Source organism: Acinonyx jubatus, chromosome D2 (assembly GCF_027475565.1).
Source record: "Acinonyx jubatus isolate Ajub_Pintada_27869175 chromosome D2, VMU_Ajub_asm_v1.0, whole genome shotgun sequence".
Taxonomy (NCBI): Eukaryota; Metazoa; Chordata; class Mammalia; order Carnivora; family Felidae; genus Acinonyx; species Acinonyx jubatus.
Genome location: NC_069393.1, coordinates 56,847,647 through 56,871,201, shown reverse-complemented (window position 1 = coordinate 56,871,201; position 23,555 = coordinate 56,847,647). Strand labels below are relative to the sequence as shown.

The window sequence follows — 23,555 nt, the reverse complement described above, 5'->3', positions numbered from 1 at the left end:
TGGGAAAGTCCTTGAGCAAGGCATTTATACTCTCAACTTTTGATTTCTTAACCCATAAAATGGAGACCATGGTACTTACTTTGCATGTTGGTTACCACATTAAATGGGTCAGGATATGCAGAGCCCAGTGCCTGAAATGTATTAGGTTCTCCCGCTCCTTCTGCTCTACGTGAAGATGTTTAGGGAAATCACTCGTTGACTGATTCCAACCAAAGAGACGAGAAAAAGTAAAGGTGGTGCCATTGGCAGAAGTTGAGATGTGAGTAGTCTGGGGACATGGTAATAAACTGGAGATGACAATGGCACAGGTACAAGTAGAATTATTCCCAAAGCATGTGAAAATAGAACATCAGAGGGAGACCAAGCTAAAGCTGTAAATTCGGGGCTCCTAAGTATAAAAGTGATCATTGACGCTGGATGTGCTTACAAGCTTTAGGACAGCAAGAGTGTAGAAGAGACTTGGAAGGTTCCATTAAGTGGAGCTAGAGAAGGAAGAAGAATGACTACTCAATGAGAAAAAAAAAGCAATCAGGACAGTACAGGGTGTCAAAACCACAGTAAGACTTTCCAGAAAAAAAGTCACTATGCAAAACACTAAAGAGAGGTAATAAAGCACAAACCTGAGGAGAAGTCATTTGATCTCAAAGAATGAGTCCTAGATAGTTAAGGAGGAAATGACAGGACTTAACTCCTCAAGAGTGCTAGAAAAGTTCCCTGGTGGTCTAGTAGCTAGGATTAAAAAAAAAAAAAAAAAAAAGAGTGCTAGAAAAGGTAATCAGGTATCAGGGAAAGAGTTGAACCAATTGACCACAAAGGTAACTTCCAACTGAGCATCAGTACCCCCCACATGGGAGGTAAGCATCATGCAGGCTGAAGGAAAGGGAAGGAGATGGTGAAGACACGTATTCACAAATCTGACCCAAAATGGGGAGGAAAGATATTTGAGGAAGGGGCACCAGTGTCAAGAGGAGACAATATGGCAAGATAGCAACATGTTTCAGGGTGAAAGGAAAGAAGACGGAGAATACCGAATTGTAAGGTGGGGGAGGGGAGCCCTGAGAACTCAGAAGAAGAAGCATTGTTTCTAGAAGTAGGAAAGAAAATATATCAAAGTTTTAAGGAGTAGTGTTACTTTAGAAAGAATGGATGCTCATCAGGGAAATACAATTCAAAACCACCATGAGATACCCCCTTACACCTGTCAGAATGGCTCACATTAACAACTCAGGCAACAACAGATGTTGGCGAGGATGTGGGGAAAGAGGATCTCTTTTGCACTGTTGGTGGGAATGCAAGCTGGGGCAGCCACTCTGGAAAACAGGATGGAGGTTCCTCAAAAAATTAAAAATAGAACTACCCTACGACCCAGCAATTACACTACTAGGCATTTATCCAAGGGATACAGGTGTGCTGTTTCAAAGGGGCACATGCACCCCCATGTTTAAGCAGCACTATCAACAATAGCCAAAGTACGGAAAGAGCCCAAATGTCCATCGATGGGTGAATGGATAAAGAAGATGTGGTATACACATACAATGGAGTATTAGTCAGCAATCAAAAAGAATGAAATCTTGCCATTTGCAACTACATGGATGGAACTGGATGGTATTTGCTAAGAGAAATTAGTCAGAGAAAGACAAATATCATATGACTTCACTCATATGAGGACTTTAAGAGACAAACAGATGAACATAAGGGAAGGGAAACAAAAATAATACAAAAACAGGGAGGGGGACAAAGCATAAGAGACTCATAAATATGGAGAACAAACTGAGGGTTACTGGAGGGGTTGTGGGAGGGGGGATGGGCTAAATGGGTAAGGGGCATTAAGGAATCGACTCCTGAAATCATTGTTGCACTATACGCTAATTTGGATGTAAAGTTAAAAAATAAAATTTAAAAAAAGAAAGAACGGATGCTTATTCCTCTGAAGATGAATAAAAACATAAATTGAGGAGAGCAGCACCCATGCAGGACAGCCTCCCAGTGGGCCTCAGCCTTCTCAGAAGAGTAGGGGAAGATGAAGATTAAATGTTCAAAGGCTTAGGAGGAGGGGACCACCTTGAGGAATACACCAGAATAGCCCAGCACAGAAGAAATGGGAGAGCTAGAGAACATCCACTGAAGAATGGCCAGGAGGCAGAGAATAGTCAAAGAAACTGAGGCTATTTCACCCGGAGAAGAAGCAAAGTCAATGGCTGGCTTCAAATGTTTGAAGAACTGACACGCAGAAGGAGTGGACAGCTGTGGGAATTGGAGGAACAGCTGAGGGAAGCTGCAGGAGGAGGATTTCACGTGAACAGAAGGCAGAACTCCCTCACACATAGGGAGTAGAGAGGCGAGTGGTTTCCCCCATGGGTGCTGTCCAGGAGACATGGACAGTTACGTGCCCAGGATCACATCAGGATTCAGCATCAGAAAAGAGATGGACTCTGGCAATTTCTAAGGCCCTTCCTACCAGGACAGCGGAAATCTGTGCTGGATCTATAGGTATGTAACAAATTTAAAGAATCTCATGGCTGAAAGAATCTCAAAGCTTAAAGGTCATCTAATCCAATAACCAATTTGACTCTTGAGCCCCTTTTTTAGAGGCTTACTGAATGATCAGGGACTGTAAAACCCACCCAAACTAAGCCTGAATCCACCAGTAGCCCCTGGGGGTACTGGGTTTCTAGTTACTTCTCTCATCTGGATAGAGAACTAATCTGTGGACCTCTCAGAGAACTCGAGATGTCAAGATGGTCCAGGTGAAACTTTCATGAGAGCCCTTCCTAATAAGAAGTATATGCAAAATGTTGATGAATCTTATACATAATTTTGAGTTGCTCTTGTTTATTATGTGAAAACCCTGTGTTATTATTCATATTTCAAAAGGATCCTTCACTTTACAAAATAATTCATTTTGGGATACTTTTAGGCAACAAATTCCAGGAATAAACTTAAAAATGTATTCAATTTTTCTCCCTCCCCACAAGCAAAAGGCTCTTTGTACACAACTTTCCAAGAATTTGTGTGTCACACAAAGTGGATTCCACTGTTATTACAACATAACAAACACTTCCTCTGCTTAACTAGCAACAGACAAGTGGTTAATGATCAATTTGGTTCTGTCCAAAGGAAGTCTTCACAGAGGACATCTAATTTGATTCAGAATTTCAAGATCTGCACCAGCCAGGGCTCTGTTTACCCAGGGAAGGGAGATAAAAAAACATCAGAAATGGTCTCAGTGGCACAGGCAGAAAGTCCTATTGGGGTTACTGCTGCTTACTAGCCGAGTGGCCTAGAGAAGAGTGGTTCAATGTCTCTCAGCCTGTTTCTGCATGTGTAAACAAGGAATACCTAACTCACATGGTTATTCTGAGGATTAGAAAGTCATACACACACACACACACTGACACATAGTAGGCAGTTTCTCCGCTGGCTCCTCAGGACTTACTTTGCTTCTCAGCAAACCGGTGAGGTAGCACACCCAAAGGTTGTTAATGCCATTTTATACAAGGCAGAGCCAAGTTGCAAACTAAAACTGAGCCAGCATAAAACCTGGCTTCTCTGCCATGGCTGTAGCCTGCCTAACAATCTCATCATCTCTTCTGGTGGGATATTCCAAAAAATAACAGTAAAGGAAGAGGGACACTGATTTTAAGAAGGCATAACGTAACAAAGAATTATGGGAAATGGATCACCTCCAAACACATGGCCCCTTCGTAATGCCCTGCTAACCCTGGTCCAGTTTCTAGGGGAGAAGGCTGATTGTGTGGGAAGTCTGCTGGCAAGGGTGGGGTGGTATAAAGGGTAAATTTAAGACCCTTATAACAACTCTCAGTCCACAAGAACCCCTCCAATCATCATCATCATCTTTACTATGGGGAAGTGGCAATTTTCATAATCTTACTTGAAAGTGAACAAAAGCCCCCTTTTAACTACATGCTCAGCACAATGGCTAAAATGAAAAAATTAAGAATTGAAGAGCATGTGGTGCTACTGCCCGTGGGAGAGAAAATAGATGCTGCCAACCTTAGAAAACTGCTTGGTACAATCTGAAAGCTGGTATTCTTTCCCTATGACAAAACGTTTGCACTCCTAGGTATATACTGAATAGAAACATTTACCACAATCATCAAAAGACATACTAGAACCGCGCTGTCCAATACATATGGCTCTTTATATTTAAATTAATTACAATTTTAATGAAACTAAAAATCTAATTCCTCAGCCAACCACATTTCAAGTGCTCAAGAGCCAAATGTGACTTGTGGCTATCCTACTGGACAGCACAGATTGAGAACATTTCCATGTTCACAAAGTTCTATTAGATGCTGTTGGAGAAGGTCTGTGCATACAGTTCTGCAGAAAGTTCTATTGGATCCTGTTCGAGAATGTCTGTAGTAGTGCTATTCACAACAAACACCAGAAACCACCCAAAGGCTTATCAGCAGCAGAAAGTATAAATTATTTCTGGTGTATTCATACAATGGGATACTCCAAGATCTACAAGTGCACTCAGCAAGATAGATACATCTCACGAACGAAAGAAGCCAGGCACGTAAGACTACATACTACAGGATTTCGTTTATAGAATGTTCCATATCAGGCACAACTAATCTTTACTGTTAGAAGCCACAACAGTGGTTGCCCCTGGCGGTGGGGATAGTGCCAAGAAGGGAGTCTGTGGGAACCCAGGCGGAAGGAGGAGGGGGTGGGGACCCGTAACGTTCTGTTGCTTCATCCCGGGAATGGTCTCTTGGGAATGTTCGCCTCGTGAAGAGTCGGGGAGCGGTAACACGTCTTTTCTGCATGCGTTTCATACTTCCATACATTTTTCTAAACGCCTTGTCAGAAAACTTTGCTGTTATTAATGTTACCGACAGGCTGGGTTAAAAAAAAAAAAAAAAAGCGCGTCCTGTCCGCAAAGCAAATGTGGCTTTGGGCTCAGTGCCCCCTCCCGCACAGAACTCCCCGGACTCCCTCCCGAGGCCTTCTGGATCCGCCGCACCCTCCCCGAGGTATCCTACCTGGGCGCCCAGGGCGCATGGTTGGGACGGCCGGCTGCGCAGGTTTGGGCGGTCACCGCGAGGGGCGGCCAAGCTCTCCCGGGGCTCGCGGGTGCGCTCCCGCGCCAGGCCGGTCCGGGAGGCGGCGCCCGGCCCCGCGGCACCTGCGCTGCCCGCCGCCGGTCGGAGGATCCTCCCCCTTCGCGCCCGGACCTGCCGCGGACGAGCGCTGAACTCCGGTGTTGGAGAATCCGCCGGCCTCCCAGCGCTCGGGCCCTCGAGTCGGGAGAAGGCGCCCGGGAAGTCCGCTGCGGGGCCCTCAGCCCTAAACGCCGGAGGAGGAGGCTGCGAGAGAGGCCCCGAACCAACCCGGGCCCCGCACGCGCCTTTCTCCCGGGAAGCGCCCGCCCACACTGCCCCACCCTTGCGGGGTGGCGTGGCCCCGCGTCCTGCTGGCGGCGCCCGGGAACAGCGGGGCGCGGGACCCCGGGGAAGCCCTGCCCTGCCGAGAGGAGCCGGGTTTCCCCTCCCGACTCTTCCTGCCACGCACTGAGGAGCTAGAGGGGGGTCGTCGCTCGGCCGCAACCTCCTTTCACCTTCCCCTTCAGTCGAATTCCCCAAACCCAGCCAAGGTCCAAGCCTCTTCGAAGCTCTCCGAGCCCTGCAGGCCCCGCCGGGCTCCGCCTGCCCGTGGTGACGCGCGCCTGCGGTGTTGGGGTGGCAAATCCTCCCGCCTGCCGCGCTCCCCCTGAGGACCTGCGAATGCCGCAAAGGCAGAACAGAGTCCTGGGCTTCTAAGCATGCACAACAGCTAGCGCCGTCCTGGCTCACGCCGTTGATGCATACCAGTCACTGTGCTAAGTTGCTTTTACAAGGATCACTTCATTTAATTTTCAAAGCCAAGGTGATTGGCACATAAGTGTTTACATATATAAACATTCATTTGATTGCACGCTTATTTGTGTGTTGTGCTTCGGTAAAAGAAAAACCTAGGAGAGAAGTGTTACAAGTATATCCACTTTATGCGGGGGGGGGGGGGGGAATCTAAGGTTCAGAGTGCTCTTATTCAAGTCTCTACGACTGGTTGTGGTGGTACTGAGATTAGAATGGAGAAAACCTGGCTCCGGAGCCTAGCTTTTACACCCCTTCAAGATGAGGCTTTGCAGAAAAAAGTTGCTGGCCTTAACCTATTCCACCTCTGTCACCAGTAGTACCTACCCGCTTCTTGAGCCCAGTGTGCTACCAGTCATGGGTAGGGAGGGATTATCCATACATTCAGGGAAGTAAGGAGAGTTTGAGCCACAAGTGACTCTAAAATCATATGATCTATCCTTCTCTGCTTTAGAGCTCAGAAACCAGAACCCCAAGGGATGACTCACTTCACCTGTTCAGAGTCTCACAAAACAATTGAAAGAAGCAGCAATTTGGGCTGGGAGAGGATATGTCTTTTCCCTGCAGAGGGAGAGGGAGCTCAGAGGGAGGTAGCTGTGTTGGTCAAGGGTTGTCACCCTTTGATGGCCAGGGCCCTAGAACCCTAGCAACTAGCAGTAAGGAAACCCTTCAGCGAAGAGATGGGAGCTATTTATACGCGGGGACTTTAGGCTCTGGAGAAGAGTAGGGAGTAGGGAGGGAGGTGGTTCAGTCTGACTTAAGTATCTCGAGACACGCAATCTTTGTGGAAGCCAATCCATAGAACCAACTCTGTTTCCTCTACCACAGTCACACGCCTCTTTTCCAAACAGGGAGGATGCAGAGTGGAGGAAGATTAACTCGGGCCAGGAGGAAACCGGGCAAGGAAGGTGGGGATCTGGCGCTGGGAGCATCTAGAGGCCATGGCCTGCAGGATACAGACTAGGTGGGAGAAAAAGGAGCTGCTTACCTAGGAAACCCCCGGCGGAGTGAGGGCAACTGCTCGTGGAGCCTTGGGTTCCTAGAGCGCAGGCGATGAGATCCAGCCTCGGAAGTGAACACTCCTAGATGCAGGGCAGCATCTTGATCACCTACCATACCCTTCGCCTAGCAAATATTAGAGAAGCGGATTGGGTTCCAGATTCATCACACACATCTTGGCTTTCCACCCCTCTCTGCCTGAGTCCTCGCTCTCTTCCCTATCTCATGTCCCTCCCATGCCCTAAACTTTGTGCCCTGGTGTGTCAGGTCATCACCAAGTTCTCAGCTTCCTTTCCTACGGTTTAAACTGTAGGGTGAGGGGTGAGAATCTCTTGCAGGAAGCTGGGTCCCCAGGCAGCATTGCAGGGTACAAAGGCAGGACATATCTCTGGGATCTGCATGGGTTGTGTGTCCTCTGCAGGCAATTTCAGGTGGTTGGCCCTGCCCAGGTGGGTCAAGAGTCCAGCTCAGCATTTCCCTTGCAGCCAGGACTCAAGGCCGCAGCTCCACATCACTGGGGCCACTGCATGTGCTGGGGAAGGTGGTGCTTAAGGACACTGGCCCCCTGATCCCCTACTTACTGTGTTATCTGTCCCGGAGGAAAAAGATGTCAACCTGGTCCCCCATGACCTCACTAGGACCTCATGAGGAAGGAGAGAAACAAATAACTCTGCAGGACACTATGTTGTGATATTGGAAAGTACCTAAGACTCTGGTGGCATATATGAGGGAGTGATTGCCCCCACTTGGGTGGTTCAGGAAAGAAGCTTGGCCTTGAAGGAGGAACAAGAGTTCACCAGAAAGACAGGGTGGAAGGTCATTCCATTCCTTACCACCAGGAGGGCGAGTGCAGAGACGTGGAGGTTACAATGGCAAAGCACTATTAAGACTGGCTTCCCTTTTGTCATTCAGGTATTAACTTAAATGTAATCTCAACTTGGCTTGCTCTGATCATCTACTCCAAAAAAACCCACTCCCTTCAGCATTTGGTTTTATTTCCTTTTAAAGAATTTATCTACTATTTTTCCATTTACTTGTTTGTTGTCTAACTCCGTCCCCCCCATGCACACTCTTTAAAATAAACTCCACAAATATAAAATTAAATTAAATTAAATTAAAAATTCCACAGGCCTGCAGACATTGTATTTTTTTTCACCATCCCCAGCATTCAGAACAGTGCAAGTGAACATATATTAACAGGTGCTCAATAAATACAGTTGGATGGATGGATGGATGGATCAGTGGTTCCAGGCTACAGGTAGCGAGAAACGTGTTAGGAAGTGAGAATTCCCTCCCCAGCCTTTACCCTAAGCAACTTATGGGAATGTAACAGCTTCAGAAAAGAGGGCTCCCTAGGAAGGGGGTTGGGGGCGTCCCGGCGGCTACAGGGGTGGTGGGAGGAGTTGCCCTAGCTCCAGGGAGGCGTAGGAGAGAAGGGAACTGGCGGCAAGAGGTGAGGGACCGCCAAACTGGTGCACTATAACTCACGCTCAACTCCAGGGTTTTTCTGCCTCGGAAGAGGTGAAGGGAGGGAGGGTCTTCGCCCCTAGGCGCCGCCTTTCCAGCCTCCCGCTAGGCCTCATTGGACTTGTCCAAGCCTCATCCTGGGCGGTCAGCGGGTTTTGGAGGATTCCCTTGCCTGCCTGCCTCCTTCCTTTCCCTCCTTTCCTCCCCTCCTTTTTCTTCCTCCACCAGGTCTCTGCAGATTCCCCAACCCGGCGGCCCCGCAGCAGCCAAGCAGCCCCCGCCCCCTCCTGTAAGGGCGAAATTGCTAAACTTGTAGCAATAATGACCCTGCATTCAGGCCGCCGACTCCCGCTGAACGTCTCCGCGCCGCGGCCGGCCGGCCTAATCAGTGCGCCCCTCCCTGCTGCCCGCCCAGCCCCCGTCCCCCCTTGCCGCTCCCTCCCCCAGCGCACAAAAAGTGGGGAACAAAACCCCCGCGCATTTCTCCGTCCCTCTGTTGAGCAGACTGCTACACAAAGCCCCCGCTCTGAGAAGCAATGGGGAGCTCGGGGGGGACGTCAATCCCGACGCGCTGGGGTTTTTGTTCGCGCAGGGGACTTCGCCTTCCTACCACACCTTTTGTTCAGGACTCCAATAAAAAGCCATTCTTTCCGCACCTTCCCGGCCCGGAGCCGTCTTTCAGCGAGGCCCGGCCCCACAATGGCGCGGCGCTCTGAGGCCTCCCCATTCACCCGCCTTGGCACGCTCACAATCGGCCGTGTGGCAGCACAGACCTCGCACAGGCATTCTCCGCAAGTGACAAGGAGCCGCATAAAGCCGCGGCCGCCGGGGGAGAAGGGAGGGCGGCCGAGGGGGAGAACTCGGCCGCGGCGGGGCGCAGCGCCCCTGGGCGCGCTAGAGGCCCCGGCGGCGGCCGCTGAAGGAACCGCCTTCCCGCCGCCTACAGCTGGGCCAGGGGGCGAGGTTTCCTTTTCCCTGGCGACCTTCGAGGTGGGGCAGAGTCTAAGTCTGGGTCTAACGCAGGCCCAAACACTAGCCCAAGCATCTGGGTAAAACTTGTGGGGATTACAAAGCCGGGACCTCAAAAGGCCCTGAGTCTCCGACCTGTCCTCCCACAAGAGAAAAGAGAAATTAATGAACAAAACCAAGAGGACACAGACTTGCAGCCCAGGGGCTGGCCCAGGAGAGGCCAGGCCTGCGATCGCCCAGGAAAGATTGCTTTCCCTTATGCACCTTTTCATTGCCTATCCTTCTCCCCCCGTTTAAAGGATCCCTCTCCACTTTGGGGAGCGAAACAAAGTCTGCAACCAACGGTTTGGAAATATTGCACCTTGTTTATTGACTCCTGTAGTGTATGGCAGCGGGTGTGTACACGGCGTGTGGATATAGTTATAGATATATTATATGTGCTGAATACAGAATATGAAACAGAAAGGAAACCTGGTAACACCTCCGGTGGGCCACCAGCTCCCGGATTTGTTCAGACCCCCTAATGTTTGATCATGCCTCGCTTGTTTATCTCGCAGAGTTCTACCCCCTGACAATCCCGAGATCCAGGCCGAGGTATCTGCTGCGGAGGGCAGGCGGTTGGGAAAAGGAAAACTGACTGTGGTGTGGCGCTCCGGGCCGCAAAAGGGGCAGAGGGGTGGGTAAGACTTGGGGATTTCTCAAGCCACGACACCCATTTTTCTCTCCTTCATGCCTTTTTTTTTTTTTTTTTTTTTTTTTTGTCCTTGGGTTTTCTGCCGACATTTCGCGGAAGCCGCGGGAAGGCCAAGGGGAAAGAAGGCCTTTTTGGTTTGGGAGAACCAAACGGCAGCCAGAGTCCCAGCCTCTCGCACTCACTTCGGGGCCAGAGTCGGGGCCATTGTCCTCCCCGGCACCCAGCCGGAGTTTCTGCCTCAGAGACAGTCTCCGCGACCGGTCTCGGGCATCCTCCTCGCCCCTCATCCCCCTTCCCCAGGCTTCGCGCGAGCTGTGCTCCGGGGCCCTGGGGATCGAGACGTGTCTTTTGTTGTTGTTGTTGTTTTGTGTGGCTTTTTTTTTTAACGAGGGGACCTGGCCCTAAGGTCCAACCTTTCTCGCGCTTCAGTCCCGCGGTGCCAGGCTGCAGTGGGGCGACTGCCGCGTGACCAGCCGCGTGCCTACCAGGCCCGGATGCCCTGCAAGGTGCCCTGCGCGCAAGCAGCCCCGGTCGCCGCACCCTGGTGCAACGGCTGCGCGCCGCCGCCACCGCCAAAGCCGCCTAGGTTGCTCACGTTCACAAAGGGGCCGCCTCCGGCAGCGCTGCAGGCGGGCTGCATGGCCGCGGCCGCCGCGGAGGCCCCGCCGCCGCCGCCGCCGCCGCCGCCGCCTGCCGGGTACGCACAGCCGTAGCTGCCGCTGTAGGCCGCCGCGGCGGCGGCGGCGGCAGCGGCGGCGGCGGCGGCGGCGGCCGAGTTCCCATAGCCATAGGCGGGGAAGCTGTTGTAGGAGTAGGCGCCCGCACCCACGCTGTAGGGCGCGCCGTAGGCTTGCGCGCCCGGCGTGACGCACGGCTTGCCGTCCCGCACCAGCACAGGCACTGCCACGCGGCGCGGTGGCGGCGGGGGTGCGTGCGCGCCCAGCTCCAGAGACTTGTCCTGCCGCTGTCTCTTGCACTTGTACCTGCGGTTCTGGAACCAGATCTTCACCTGCGTGGACGTGAGCTTCAAGCTGCTGGCGAGGTGCTCGCGCTCGGGCGCCGACAAGTACCTCTGCTGCTTGAACCTGCGTTCCAGCTCGAAGACCTGGGCTTGCGAGAAGAGGACCCGGGGCTTCCGGCGGCTGCGTGGCTTGGGTCTCTCGCTCTCCTCCGCCGCCTTACAATCCCCGGCCGCCTCCAGAGGCTTCTTCAGCTGGCAGCTTTCTGCGGAAGAAGCAAAACAAGAGCGTCCCTTAGCAGTTCCCAGCCTAACCGCGGTTCCTATCCCAGCACACTGTGGCCCTTTGGGCGGCAGCGCGGAGCATGCGGTAGTAAATGCCTGGACTTTCTGGAAAGTTTGTGGCTGCTGGCGCCATGGGACCCCGCGACATCCCAAGCACCCTCAGAACGCCCTTAGAGGGTGGAGGCACGTTCCATGGGGAGGGGTAGTTAGCCTTTATTTAGAACTTGAGCATCAGCGAGAAAGAGATTACTCTGTATTAAACATGCGGCTCGGCGTGCTAATGACTGTTTTCAGGATGAAAGCTTGCAACTATATCATAACTATAGAGTATTTGCAAGCTTGTTAGACTTCCACTATGTTAAGGATAGTCAAAGGTGTGAAGCATGTTGGTATTTGGGGGCTGGTGTGAGTTGCGTGAAAAATCTTTCTGTTAGAAAATGCTTGAGTGTAACGCTCCTGTATTGCCTAGGAACTTTTTTTTTTTTTTTTTTTTTTTTTTTTTTTTTTTTTTTGCTTTTAAAAGACAACATGCCCCCGGCTAAATGCGTGACGATGAGTGTGTTACCTTTGAGAGAAAAAAAGAAATTTGATTAACTGATTTAGACCGTATTATGTGGATTTTAGGCCCAGGGGAACTGTCAGGAGTATAGGCCTTGGCTGCTGCCACATCAGACCTCCTCTTGGGAAAGACGTTCTTTGATTCTCTCCCCTCAGAAGCAAACACTTCCTTGGAAGCTATATTCAGTTATCCTGTCTTCCCTACCCAATTCACCTCCCATCCGATGTGAGCAGCTGGGATCTAGGACTACGTTCGGCGCGTTTTTCACTCAGCCTGCAGCCCCACAGCCTGGGACACAAAGCATAACATTATGAATTTTCAAAAAACTCTCCCGTGTGAACATACTGCACACGGGAATGGACTGGGTTCCCACGCACTCGCCCGGACTGTCCCTTCCCTCTCTGCCCGGTGCCTTGGGGTCCAGGACACTGAACTCCAAGCAGAGAAGTGAGGAAATCACTTGGCTGGTCTCTACCAAAGTTCCTGCGCCCTGCCAACACAACCTGCTTGGATCATCTTTTTTGGAGAAGAGGGGACCTCTGTCCCGGCCTCAAAGAACTCGTCTCATGCTAGGGGGAAAAGAGGAAGAGGCTCAAGCTGTCTCTCTAGCTGCCGGATCCTGACTACTGAACCCGTGTTGCTTATCGGCCTCAGGGCAGCAATTACTTTCCCTTCCTTCCCTTGGGGGCTTGCATCGCCTCTCCTCTCCGGGAGGCGGGAGGCGTAGTTGTCGGGGTCACCTCGTCCTTCTCCCTCTGACCCGGCTCGCTCGCAGGCACCTGCGCTTTGCGGAGCTGTCGTTGACCAGGGCGAGGCATGACCCCAGCCAAAGGTTAAAGGGGCGGGAAGCACTGCTGACAAGGTTTGTGGGCTGTTTGCGGGCGCTCCGCCATTGCTCCAGATGTGCGGGGGCTTTTCTTTCCCCCTCTACTCACTTTGGCTCCGGTCCCTCACGACCTCGGGCTCCTCTTCATGTTCCTTAGGCCCGCTACACGAGTCTCGCAGGACTGTGTGGACGTAGCTCTGGGGACAGAGCCCCGAGCCCCCGTGGCCATCGGCTGTGGCTAGTGAGTTCAAATAGGACAGTTTGTCGCCCTCTTCTTCCTCGTCTTCTTCCCCTCCGTCAGAAAATTGAGTCCCCTCGGTGGCGGCCAGCATGCACGGTGCGGAGTGGAAGTGGTGCTCCAAGTCCGCCTGCAAGTGCGCGCCGTGGAAGTGCTGTTGCTGCTGCTGCTCCAGATTCAAAATGTCTTTGACTGAGAAAGGGGTGGAGGTGACCGGGCTTGGTAACATCATCAGGGCCACTTAATTGTCCAGTCCAAATACTCAATAAATCCCGGCGGGGGCGGGGAAGTAGTGCAGCGGCTCCAGCTCTCCTTCTGGACTCTGCCGCTGCTGCCGAGTCGGGTTTTTGACAGACGCGGTCCCGCTCCAGTCTAAATCGCCTCCATTGGCCCGGACCTGGGGGTCTGGGTTTTGTTACAGCCACTGCAGGGACTGGAGCCGGGGCTGCGAAGCCTGTGTCCGGGGGTCGTGCGTCACGTCGGGGGCGGGGCTCTCGCCTCGGCCTCCCTCCGCATTGGCTCCGGCTCATGTGGACCACGCCCCCCGCATCCACTGTGTGGGGTGCTGTGGCGCTACCAGAAATAAAGGACTAGTATAGAGTCGTGAAGTCCAAGTCGTTGTGGGTAAGGCTGCAATGCCCCGGGTGCCCGAACTACCGATTCCCGCCCCGCCTGGCTGTACCTTCCCGGCCGGGGCCAGTTCTGGGAGGCTTCCTGTCCATGAGCCAACTGCCAGGAAGAATGGCCCAGGAGCGTGGCTTTTCCCAGCTGCTATGGGGCAAGAAAACTTCCTGGCCCATAAATACCGGCCACAGGATTCCCAAGAAGACGGATTGTTTTGTATATCTATGGATGGGCAACGTGTCTGTTCCCGACTTGTTGACTTTGCTTAAGCTGTTCCCTCCACTTGGAACGTCTTCCTTGCCCTTGTTTCCATGAATGGAAAGCTGTTCTCCAAGGCTCTGCTCAAATACTACCTCTCCGAGGAAGCGCTCCCTGATCGCCTAGCCGGAAGTCATCCCTCCCGCATCTGAACTCGCAGCGCGTGTTAGTAAAGGACGTTCGTGTCACTTATCACTTCTCACCCAGTAGTATATATTGCCGGCCTGGTGGCCCTGGGTAAACTATGAGCCCCCGAAGGAAAGGTCTCCGTTGTATTTGCCCTTGTAGCCCTTGCAGCTGCCGCGCGAAGCAGGTATGTGAGAGACAGGAGGATGGAGTTGTTAGTAAACTTGGTTGTCTGACCGCTCTTGGTTCCAATCCTGACGTAGTCAGTGGCCTTGGGCGTTTCTAAGCCTCAGTGTCTTTGCCTACAAAGAGGAGGTAGTAATACTTATTCAGAGGTTGTTGCCAGGGATAAAAGACACAACATGCCAGGAGTTTAGTGCAGGGCCCCACACATCTTAAGTGCTCGGTACACCTCAACTACCACTATTCTGCATCAGAGATCAAGCAGTGTTTGTTGACTGCGTTGGTGATGGCGTGGCTGGATTGCTGCACACACTGGGTGGCTTCTTACGATCTTGAGAGCAGTATCTGTGACCCAGCCATGGAGGCCTTCTTTTCTGCATATTCAAACCGGGAACTTGGATCTAGGCCCTTACCCTCGGAGGCGGCTTTCTAATTTCTCCAACCCATACGCCTTCTGGCGCCCTCGTGTGGCCCTGGTTGTTTTCTGGGCGAATCTGTGGGGTCCCCTGAAGGTCTGGAAAACTCCGCGCCGGTGGGGATCATCTTCTGCACAATAGGCGCTCGCCAGCCACCATGCCTCTCCCAGTGAGGAGCAGCGGGAGCTACTGTGAGGCCCACAGAAAGACCTGGCTCAGCACTGGCCTTGGAAAAAACAGAGACCGGTTCCAGCCCAACCGAGGCGCCCCATATCCGGCCCTGGCCGCCCCAAGCATTTTTTTTTTTTTTCTCCGCCAAGATGGTGGGAGACCGGTCTCAGCTGGAAGGGGCGGGTGGAAGGTGCAGGGACTGTGGACAACGCCCCCGGGCGCGGCACACACGGCTAGAGTTGGGGCGAGCCGTGGAGAGCTGTCCTGCGGGTCCCGCTGCGTTGGGAGTTGTGGGTGCCCAAGGCCAAGAAGAGAAAGGCGGGAGGGGAGAGAGGCGGGGCTGTTCGGCAGCCAGCGGAAATGGTGCGGGGAGTCAGCCCCTGGGGCCGCCCGGAGAGCTGGGATGCGGCGCGGGCCACGTGCACCCGGGAGTACTTAGGGTGGCGGCGGCCCGCGGGTCGTGGGGGAGACCCTCTGTGGGAAGAGCCTTGCCGGTGCCTCTCTTCTCAGAATTGAGACTATTGACGTCCCAGGCGGGGCCGGCTTCTCCAAACCAGGCCAGGGGCTGCAGGGAGAAGAATGCACCTGGTATTGCTGCGGATCGCAACCGCTCGGGCGCAAAGATCAAGAGAGAGAGGTGGGGGTGAGTGCGCGGCACTGTGGGGTGGGGGTCCTTGAGGGTATGCGTCGCGTTGGCAGTCAAGCCTAAAAGAAGGAAGCTGCGCTCCAGCCCCACTCCTCCACTCCCATTCCCCGGAGCTAGACCATCTCCGACAACATTTCTGGTTCCCAAATTTTTCCGCCTCTTTGAGCGTTGGTTTTGTTTTGTTTGAGTGATTTTGAGTCAGGAAAAGAAAAGAAAAGAAAAAGAAAGAAGAAAGCTACCCGTTGCATTTCTCCTTCCTACCTTCTCTTGCTTCTCTGCAGCACTTCGTTCTTAAGCCTTCCCTAAGTCCATTCCTAAGAACCCCCATCTTAGAACCCATGGCCGGGGTGCTGGGAACAAGTCCATACGCCCGCTGCTGCTGCCCGGAGGCCACCTGGTTGCCCCCTCACTGAGCACGAAGAAGGCTGTCTCCTCCCCACTTGCAGGCCCACGCGGTCGGCTCTCCCCCAAAGCCACTGCCACCCCTCTCCGGCCAGGTGCCCTTGTGCTAGGCCTGAGTGGTTCTCTCCTGCAGCTTCTGACCGCTTTGTTCCTGTCCCGGCCGCCCAGGGACATAGTTCAGTTCTGCCCGGCTGGAGGTGGGTGAGGATCCAGAGCGTGGGCAGCCCAGGGGAAGGGGCCTAGCGAGTGGTTTCGGTGCCCTGTCCCCCCTTTCTCTTCTCCTCTCTAATCTGGCTCAGGGCCTGATCTAGCTGGCGGGAGGAAGACTTCTACCCGCTACCTAGAGCTGGTTTTGGCCTTAAACCTCGGCTTGCGTTTAGGACGTTTCCAGCTCTGCTCTCCTGGTTGTTCAGGCTCCCTTTGGTCGGTCTGGTTCCCCTGCAGCTGAGCTACGTACCAGGGATCTCCACCAGGCCAGTCCTGTCTAGGCAGCCTGCCTTTCCTGCGCCCGCAGCCTGGGCGACCGTGAGCGCGTGAGCCGGCCGCTTCGAGCTGGTGTCCTGGAAGAAAACGCCAGGGCAGTAGTTACACTAAGTTACATTACTGCAGCGGTGGGTTCTTGGGAGTTACTTATCAGAATGTGGAATCTGGGTCCAACGAGGGTATTTAGTTACGATCGCATTCTGGGGCATTTGCGTTCTCTGGTCTGAAAAGAGGATCTTTGAAATCCTGGAGTTGTGCTCCAGTAATAATAGGTTTTCGTTCCAGTCAGTTTAGCTAATTACTGTCAGATAAAGTAAATATAGCTGCAACCAAGGACACATTTGGTGTTGTTTTAATCGAGTGTGTCTGCCTACTTACCCTCGGCTTTTGTCACATTACACATTTTTGAAAATCTCCCTCCTCCCATATATGATCAAAGATCATAGTAAAATGATGGCAAATTCAATGAAGGGGAAGAGCTGTATAGACGCATAAACGATGTATAATATTATTCGTTTTCTGGAGAAAAGCCATATGCTAGCCATCACAATAAATATATTATCAAATTAAAATGTGATGATTCTTTGAAACTGTAAAGTGTTCCCATAAGTTACTATTCTCTACACAAAAATTGCTTAATTAATATACATAGAAATACAGGCAGATAACCAATCATTTTAATTATATATGCCACTGCTTATGTTATTTCCTTTTAGCTATTCAAATAACCATTTAATGTAACCACAGTCACAAAAAAGTTTAAAGTTATCATGGCTTTCTACTCTAAATGTAGCACCACAGTCAGAAGCTCTATTAAAGCATGAGAAACAATCCCATGATGTACACAGCTAGTCAAAACTATGTAACATTTCAGGTAGGTTTTTTTAAATTTACTGTTTCATTTTTTACTGCTTTCCCAGAAATTTCATTTTCCTTGACTTATGAAAGAAAGAAGGAAGGAAAGAAAGAAAGAAAGAAAGAAAGAAAGAAAGAAAGAAGAAAGGCATTTCTTCTTTTCCTGTAGCACTAAATATATTCCTGTTATTTTGTTTTCGTTGTTGATGGTGGCATGTAAGTATGTGTTTTGGTTTGATTTTTAGCTGAAGGATGTTAGAAAGCTATCCTTTTCTTTCTTTCTTTTTTTGAGCAATCTAGAAGCACTCGTGTTTTGTTAGAAGAGTAAATACTTTTTCCACTTTTAAAGAAATGCCACCTACATAGGTGAGTCCCAGAAAGCATTAAACTGATCTAATCCCTTGAGAGGAATTTTCCCCAAGTTTCTGTAATTTTGTAAGATTTTAAAATGGAGTTTTGAGCATTTTAGTTTTTTTTTTTCTCATGTGTTTGTATAAATGCCAGATTCCCCCAGATTGTGTTTGGAATGGAGTTTTCTAAGCAACCCACCACTTCCCTTCCCTGGGAGAAAATCAGTCCAAGTTCAATAATCCAAATAGTTCTTCGTAAATTGCCGGCCCTTACTGAGGATGTGAGTTTCGATTTCTCAGGGAGAGGACCTTCCACATCTATCTTATGTGTATCTGCCCCACTCCAAAAAGTTTTTAAATAATGTAAATACAATGTAAATACAGCTTTTGACAACAATAGCGGTTCTGTTCTGCTGATAAAACACAAGGAAAAAAGCCAACTTTGTTGAATGAAAATTCAATATTTTAAAAAACAAAATACCTACATAAAGGATGCCTATACAGACATTTATTTATGCTATTTGCGTGTGCTATTTGGAAGTGCAGTGAGCAATTTTAACTTGGGGATTAAATTGGAATTCTGGAGGCATTCCTTACGTTTTATTATTTGTGTGTGTGTGTGTGTGTGTGTGAGAGAGAGAGAGAGAGAGAGAGAGAGAGAGAGAGTGTGTGAGTTTAACTTCCTTTAGCGAAATTGCAATGTCTATAGACCTTTTAAAATATAATCTAACTTCAGGAGAGCGGCTGCAGTCTTTGGCAGATTAATTCTGTTAAACCAGAGCGCCTGCCTGCTCGTGCGGATCTCTGAGCACTGAGTGTGGAAGGGCGGGGGGGATGTGGTTATCACGTTCCAAGAAGCAGAGGTTCTTCCTAACTCTTTCTAGCGCGATCTTTCCAACCCTATCTGCTCTCAACCACAAGCCACGGGACTCCGGCTTCCTAGAACGTAGAAATCTTTTCCCAAGTCTCACTGGGGGTCACGTTGAAGCGAATAACTTCAAACCGTTTGAGAACGAAAAAGACGTTTTTCCTTTGGAAAGAAAAGTTTGCCACAGTCTTGTCGTTTCAGTAGCGTCTTATCCTGCCCTCGCTGCGTCCAGCCTGGCGTTCCTGGTCTTTGGTCCGCACGGGGAGAGCAATGGCCAAGATCCAGGGGGAACCTTTGCTCGTCAGTGGGCATCCGGGTCTGCTGGCCTAGCCGCCCACCTGCCCTTGGTTTCCTGAAGCTCTGGGGGTACCCACCAATTCCCACTACTCTGGCGACAGTCTCAGCTTGTCTGACTCTGCAGGGATGTTGGGGAGTGGGCATCTGGCCTTGCTCGGAACCGATCAAGGACCCGACCTGGAAAGGACCGAGGTGCGCGAGGGCGTACAGCCACATGGACGGAAGGCTTGACTCGCCTGAGGAGCCAGGCCCAAGTCCACATCTCTGGGTCTCTGGGTTTCGCAGTCTCGCCCTTAGAGACGCCGGTGTGTCAGGTCGGAGGTCAAGATTTGGGCGGCACCGAGGCTGCGGGGAATGTAAGGCTGCCAGGCCTGACTCCGCCCTGCCAGCGTGGGCACCACGTCGCCAAGTCGGCGCACTGTGTCCGCGCCGGACGGGGCCGGGAGTGCTGGGCTCTGTCCCTGGCGCGCTGCTCCCCAGCCGCCGGCCAAGAGCCCGGACCGAGCAGGTCCGCGGGAGACATACGCTGGGCCTCCGTCCTTGAACTTGCCAAAGGTTCTGGAATTCCTCTCAAGCTCTCAGCACTCCCGCCAATGGGAGAGAATTACCTTCTTACCTCTCTTGGCTCCCGGCATCCAGTCTTGGCAGAGCCTCCGAGTCTGGGACCCCAGAACTTCCCTGGCAGCCTCTTACCCCTTGCAGCCACTCCTTTCCCCTTTCTCCTCCTTTCTCTTGCACTGGGCCCATCTACATCTCCACCCCTTCCTTTCCTCACTCCCCCTTTCTCCCTCACCTCCTCCTGTCATGGGCCTCCTTTCTCACTGGGTCTCCACTCCTCCCTACCTGTTCCATTCTTCCTTATTTTTTCACTCTCTCTTCCTTTCCCCCTTATCTTATCTCACCACACCCTGGCCCCCTTCTCCACTCAGAAGCTCTCCTGCATTTTTGTCCTGGCCCCTGCAGGTGTTTGATGCTGCATAGGGCGGAGTTAAACCAGTGGATCACGGCCTCACTTCTGAGTCCCGGACCGTCTCCCCCATTCTATCCTGTACTACTCTTATCTCAGGAGCTGCTCCTAATGATGCCCAAGCACTTTGGAGTTTGTGATAGGGACACTACTCTGCACCCTGCTTCAGCTTGTAGGACCTCTCCCACCCCCCAGTCCCCCAGCCCCCAGCAATCTCTGCTGAGGGCCCTGGTGGGTGTGTGGGGCTCCAGGTGGCAGGCTTGGCCACCCTCCCTGTGGAAATCCCCGCTCCAGGCAGATCCTGCGGAGCCTCCGTTTCCTACTATTGTGGCAGTCTGGAGAGGATCACAGCAGAGCTGAAGGCGACCATAAGGCCTGGGCCCCAGGCATCCCTTGAGAGCACAGATGGGGGCTCCCAGATCAGGACTACCCCCTCCCCCACCCCACATGAGCAAGATCCAGCTGAACTGATCTTTCTTTCTGTTTCTTTCCTGCCAGCCCCACTTTAGATTAGGGGCCTTGAGATCACCCCAGCTGGGAAGTGTTTCAGGGACTGCCTTAAAATGCAGGGGCCAAATCTGGGAGAAGAGAGTAGGATCCTGGCTCAACCTAGCCAGCAGTTACAAGGACTGAGCATTCTGTAGCTGTTCTAGGCCCACCTATACTCTCTTACCCTCCCCCAGCTACTGGGTATGGGGCCAGTGGGGCCACTGAGTCACTGGCCTCCAGAGAGGTGATGGGGTCTGGGGCCCTCTCCCCTGTGAGTCAGGCTTCCATGCTGCATGGAAGGCAGCCAGCGGCCTCTACCCTTTCCCGTTCCATCTGCAACCACCATGTTTCTGAGGTTGATGACAGTTGTATCACTCTGATAAATACGGGTTTCCAACAGATGGACACAGGCCTGATATATACGTTTCTATGGACTTCTCTTTCTCCTTGAATGAAAAGGAAGGTGCTTTCCTGTGTGAACACATCAGTGCGTGCACATGTGCAAAGGCATGGGGAAGAAGGCTTTCAGGACTGTGCCCATAAGTGTAGACTCCACATTAGGGCTCTGCTCTTTCAGAGAGTGTGGTCAAAACGGGGGCTGGGCCAACACTCATTCTGAATCCCTCTCCCTCCTTTTTTCCTCACAATAATGTGATTGCTGGTAGTGACATGAGGTTTGGAGAGAAATGTTTATATGGTCCAAGAATAAAACCAGCTTCCATGACTATGAGATGCACTATTTCCATACAGGCAATTTATGGGATCATTACAATTAGTCTAGTACAAAGTGGTCCCACAGGGACCTATTTAAGCTGCAGTCAGAGAAGAGAGGATAGGTTTTATTACTAGGGTTGTAATCACTGTGTGTGTTCTTGAAAGTAATAAAACCACATTGAAATTATTCCGTAATTTAGACTTTTAAAAACTTTACATGCTCCTCCCTCATTAGGATAGTAGATGAGTGGCCTGGTGTATGTTTGTGCCCCCCACCCCTGCACTGAGTGAGCACAGATGTGGGCACAGATGAATGTTCACAGCACTCACAACCAGTAATCCAGTAAGTGTGAATGTGAATGGATGCACGCAAATGTCACAAGCATGCAAGTGTAAGAGGTAGCAGGTATGACAACTTCTTCCGCAGGGAGAGCCCACAGAGTGGAGGAGGCTGGGTTTGGGGCATGGGGGGAGATGTGGCTTTCTCTAAATCAGGATCACACCTCCTCTCTCTTGAGCCAAAGCAGTGACCCTAGAGTCCAGCAGAGGTTTGGAGCCCAGTTCGGCCACTTTTGTAGTCTTGTGTAACCTTGAGCTGTCCCTCAGCCTCGGTAGGTGGCAGCTTTCTCACCCACAAAAGTGGTTTGGACTTTATAAGCCTGCTGTAGGATTAAAGAAATGATGGAAGGAAAGTGCTTACAGACCTCTGAGCTTAGAGAGGGACGTAGTAAATGTTGTGAAGGTGGACTCAAGGGGTGGTTGTTAAACTCAAGGAGGGAAGCTCTGAACCTCTCCTCCACTGAGCAGAGATCAGGGAGTTGGACTCCCAGGCACTCCTTTTCCTTACTTGGGGTGTGTGTGTGGAGGGGAGAGCATTATTAAACTATCAAAGTGTGTGTGTGTGTGTGTGTGTGTGTGTGTGTGTGTGTGTGTGGTTTTTTGTCCCCAAACAAGGAGACCAGTTCTCTTAATCATTGGAGTTTTAGGATATACTCTTGGAAGCACCAACAGCCTCTTCTTGGCTTTCCCCCTACCCACTTCCCACCCTCTGGAGCCACAGCAAACAAATCCCACACCCAGCCTGAGCTTCCCGCTCCCACAAATGCATCATTTTTTAGCAACAGTAAACAAATCCCCAAAGACTCATGTCATTGTTACCATGTTTAGATAAAGATCTGGCCAATTGGTGTCCACGCTGGAATGTAAATAAATCAGCTGCCCTGGACCTACCCCAGTGGGGGGTGGGTGTCCCTCTCCTACCCTGCCTCAGCCCACTGCCCTGCACGCCTCTCCTTTTCTCTTCTGGTGTGGGAGAACATCTGGTCTTCGAAATCGCATGGTTTCTAATCTCTTCGCTCTGTCGCAGATCTGCTGTGTGACTTCAGGCAAATCCCTTATCCTCTCTGAGCCTGTTTCCTTTTCTGTAAAGAGGAGTTAATGATTACTGCCTCTCAGGATTGGGAAGGAGCAGCGGTAATCATAGAAATAATACTGCTGATAACAGTCACAACAATAATCCTCCCATCGGGCATGTGGATAACACTGCCTACCATTCAGGGCTTTCCTACAAGCACACCATAAGGCTCAGTGACCAAGAGCCTCCCCACTCACCAACTCAAACAGAAACAGTCAGACTGTGGGCAAGCTGCCTTGGTGGGCTTGGGAGAGTCCTGGGTATGATGATCGGAGAATGGTACCAGGCCTATTGTAAACTCTTCTCAGTGTCCACCGTTGTTATTGTTTCTGCTTCCTGCAACAGGTTTTATCTAGAGCCCTAGTAATGTAACCCCTATATAGAGGAGGAAACTGAGGCTTTGGAGAAGGTAAGGCGACTAACTCGCCCAAGGTTAAGTTCCTTGCCTTCCACACTGAGCTCTCTGTCTTTGTTCCTCTCCCTTCCCTGGCCAGCCCCAGTGTTACCAGGCTGAGCATTTTGTGAATTCCTGCCGGGTGCTAGATAGCTCATCCCCACCGCAAATTTTCCAAGGCCTAGGCAGTAGTCCACAGGCTCTGGGATTTCCTTGAAGCTGCCTTGAAGATAAACATGCCTTGGCGGTAGGGCTGAGCTTCGTGTAGCCCCCTCTCCTCTTCTCCCTATCAGCATGCCCTCATAGCTGCTTCCTTTCTCCCCATCTCTGTCCTTTTTCGCTTTCTCTTCACAAAGAAGAGGGCCTGCCTGCCCTCTGTTCTGCCTTCTGGGCACATGCCATGAAGTTAATATTAATCATGATAATAAACCTTCTGCTGGTGAACAAAGCATTCCACATGCATCATCTCTTCCCTATTGTTACGAGATCCCCATGGTACAGACATTATTGCTTTCTCCCCCTCATTTTAGAGTCATGGATTTAGAGGCCCACAAAAATGAAATGACTTGTCCAAGGTCACAGAGCAAGTAAGAGGTGGATGCGAGACTTCCAGGCCTGTGTGCTAGATGCCATGGCAAGACTCCAAGGCCTGGGTGGGCTGGAGAGAACGCCTTACTCCAGCCCAACTCCAGGAACCTGGACTCCATGGCCACCTGACCTCAAGGAGAACTTCCCTTGAGCAGATCTTCCCCCACAACGTGGGTCTGGGAGCAGCTCCTCCTGGCTTGGCCCAGGTGTCCAGTGTCTGCAGCTCCGAAGCCAGAGCAGGGCCGCTGAGGCCTCTGGGAGCGCTTTGAACCACCAGCTCCTGGGCTCCCAGAACAGGCCAAGGGCTTCTCTAGGCGTCTCCCCTCCTTCTTTGTCCCGACATCCCAGGCCACTTTGCCCACGCCCTCCACAGAAGTAGGAACTTCCCACTGGAAAATCACCACAGCCCAGCGGGGCCAGGGACTCGCTGGAG

At 51.6% G+C, this 23,555-nt stretch overlaps 2 protein-coding genes across 11 annotated transcripts in view; one reads left to right on the top strand and one right to left on the bottom strand.

The window, feature by feature from the left end:
- Window positions 1–9,662: 9,662 nt before the first annotated feature.
- Window positions 9,663–13,565, bottom strand: NKX2-3 (NK2 homeobox 3). Its single transcript, XM_027062824.2, has 2 exons — window positions 12,749–13,565; window positions 9,663–11,235 (listed from the first exon to the last, which is right to left on the bottom strand). The coding sequence occupies exons 1-2, from the start codon at window positions 13,107–13,109 to the stop codon at window positions 10,493–10,495; spliced, it is 1,104 nt and encodes a 367-aa protein (XP_026918625.2). The 5' UTR covers window positions 13,110–13,565; the 3' UTR covers window positions 9,663–10,492.
- The window catches only part of LOC113600261 (collagen alpha-2(I) chain-like), a 69,167-nt gene continuing 59,051 nt past the window's right edge, over window positions 13,440–23,555 (top strand). For 4 of the 10 annotated variants that reach the window (XR_008292354.1, XR_008292355.1, XR_008292357.1 and 1 more), the window contains exon 1: window positions 13,703–15,292. Coding sequence is in view for 2 of the 10 variants with exons in the window: in XM_053207763.1 (XP_053063738.1) it covers window positions 14,805–15,298 (494 nt within the window). In the remaining 8 variants the exon portion in view is untranslated. Of the gene's footprint in view, window positions 15,299–23,555 lie in introns of all 10 variants that reach the window. The other 6 variants (XR_003421246.2, XR_003421245.2, XR_008292353.1 and 3 more) reach the window with 3 other exon arrangements.

Bases quoted from the DNA above. Each gene is read 5' to 3' on its own strand.
- NKX2-3 (XM_027062824.2), bottom strand. From the start codon at position 13,109: ATGATGTTACCAAGCCCGGTCACCTCCACCCCTTTCTCAGTCAAAGAC. The intron at 11,236-12,748 runs GTGAGTAGAGGG...CTTCTTCCGCAG, and splicing joins CGTGAGGGACCGGAGCCAAA to AAAGCTGCCAGCTGAAGAAG.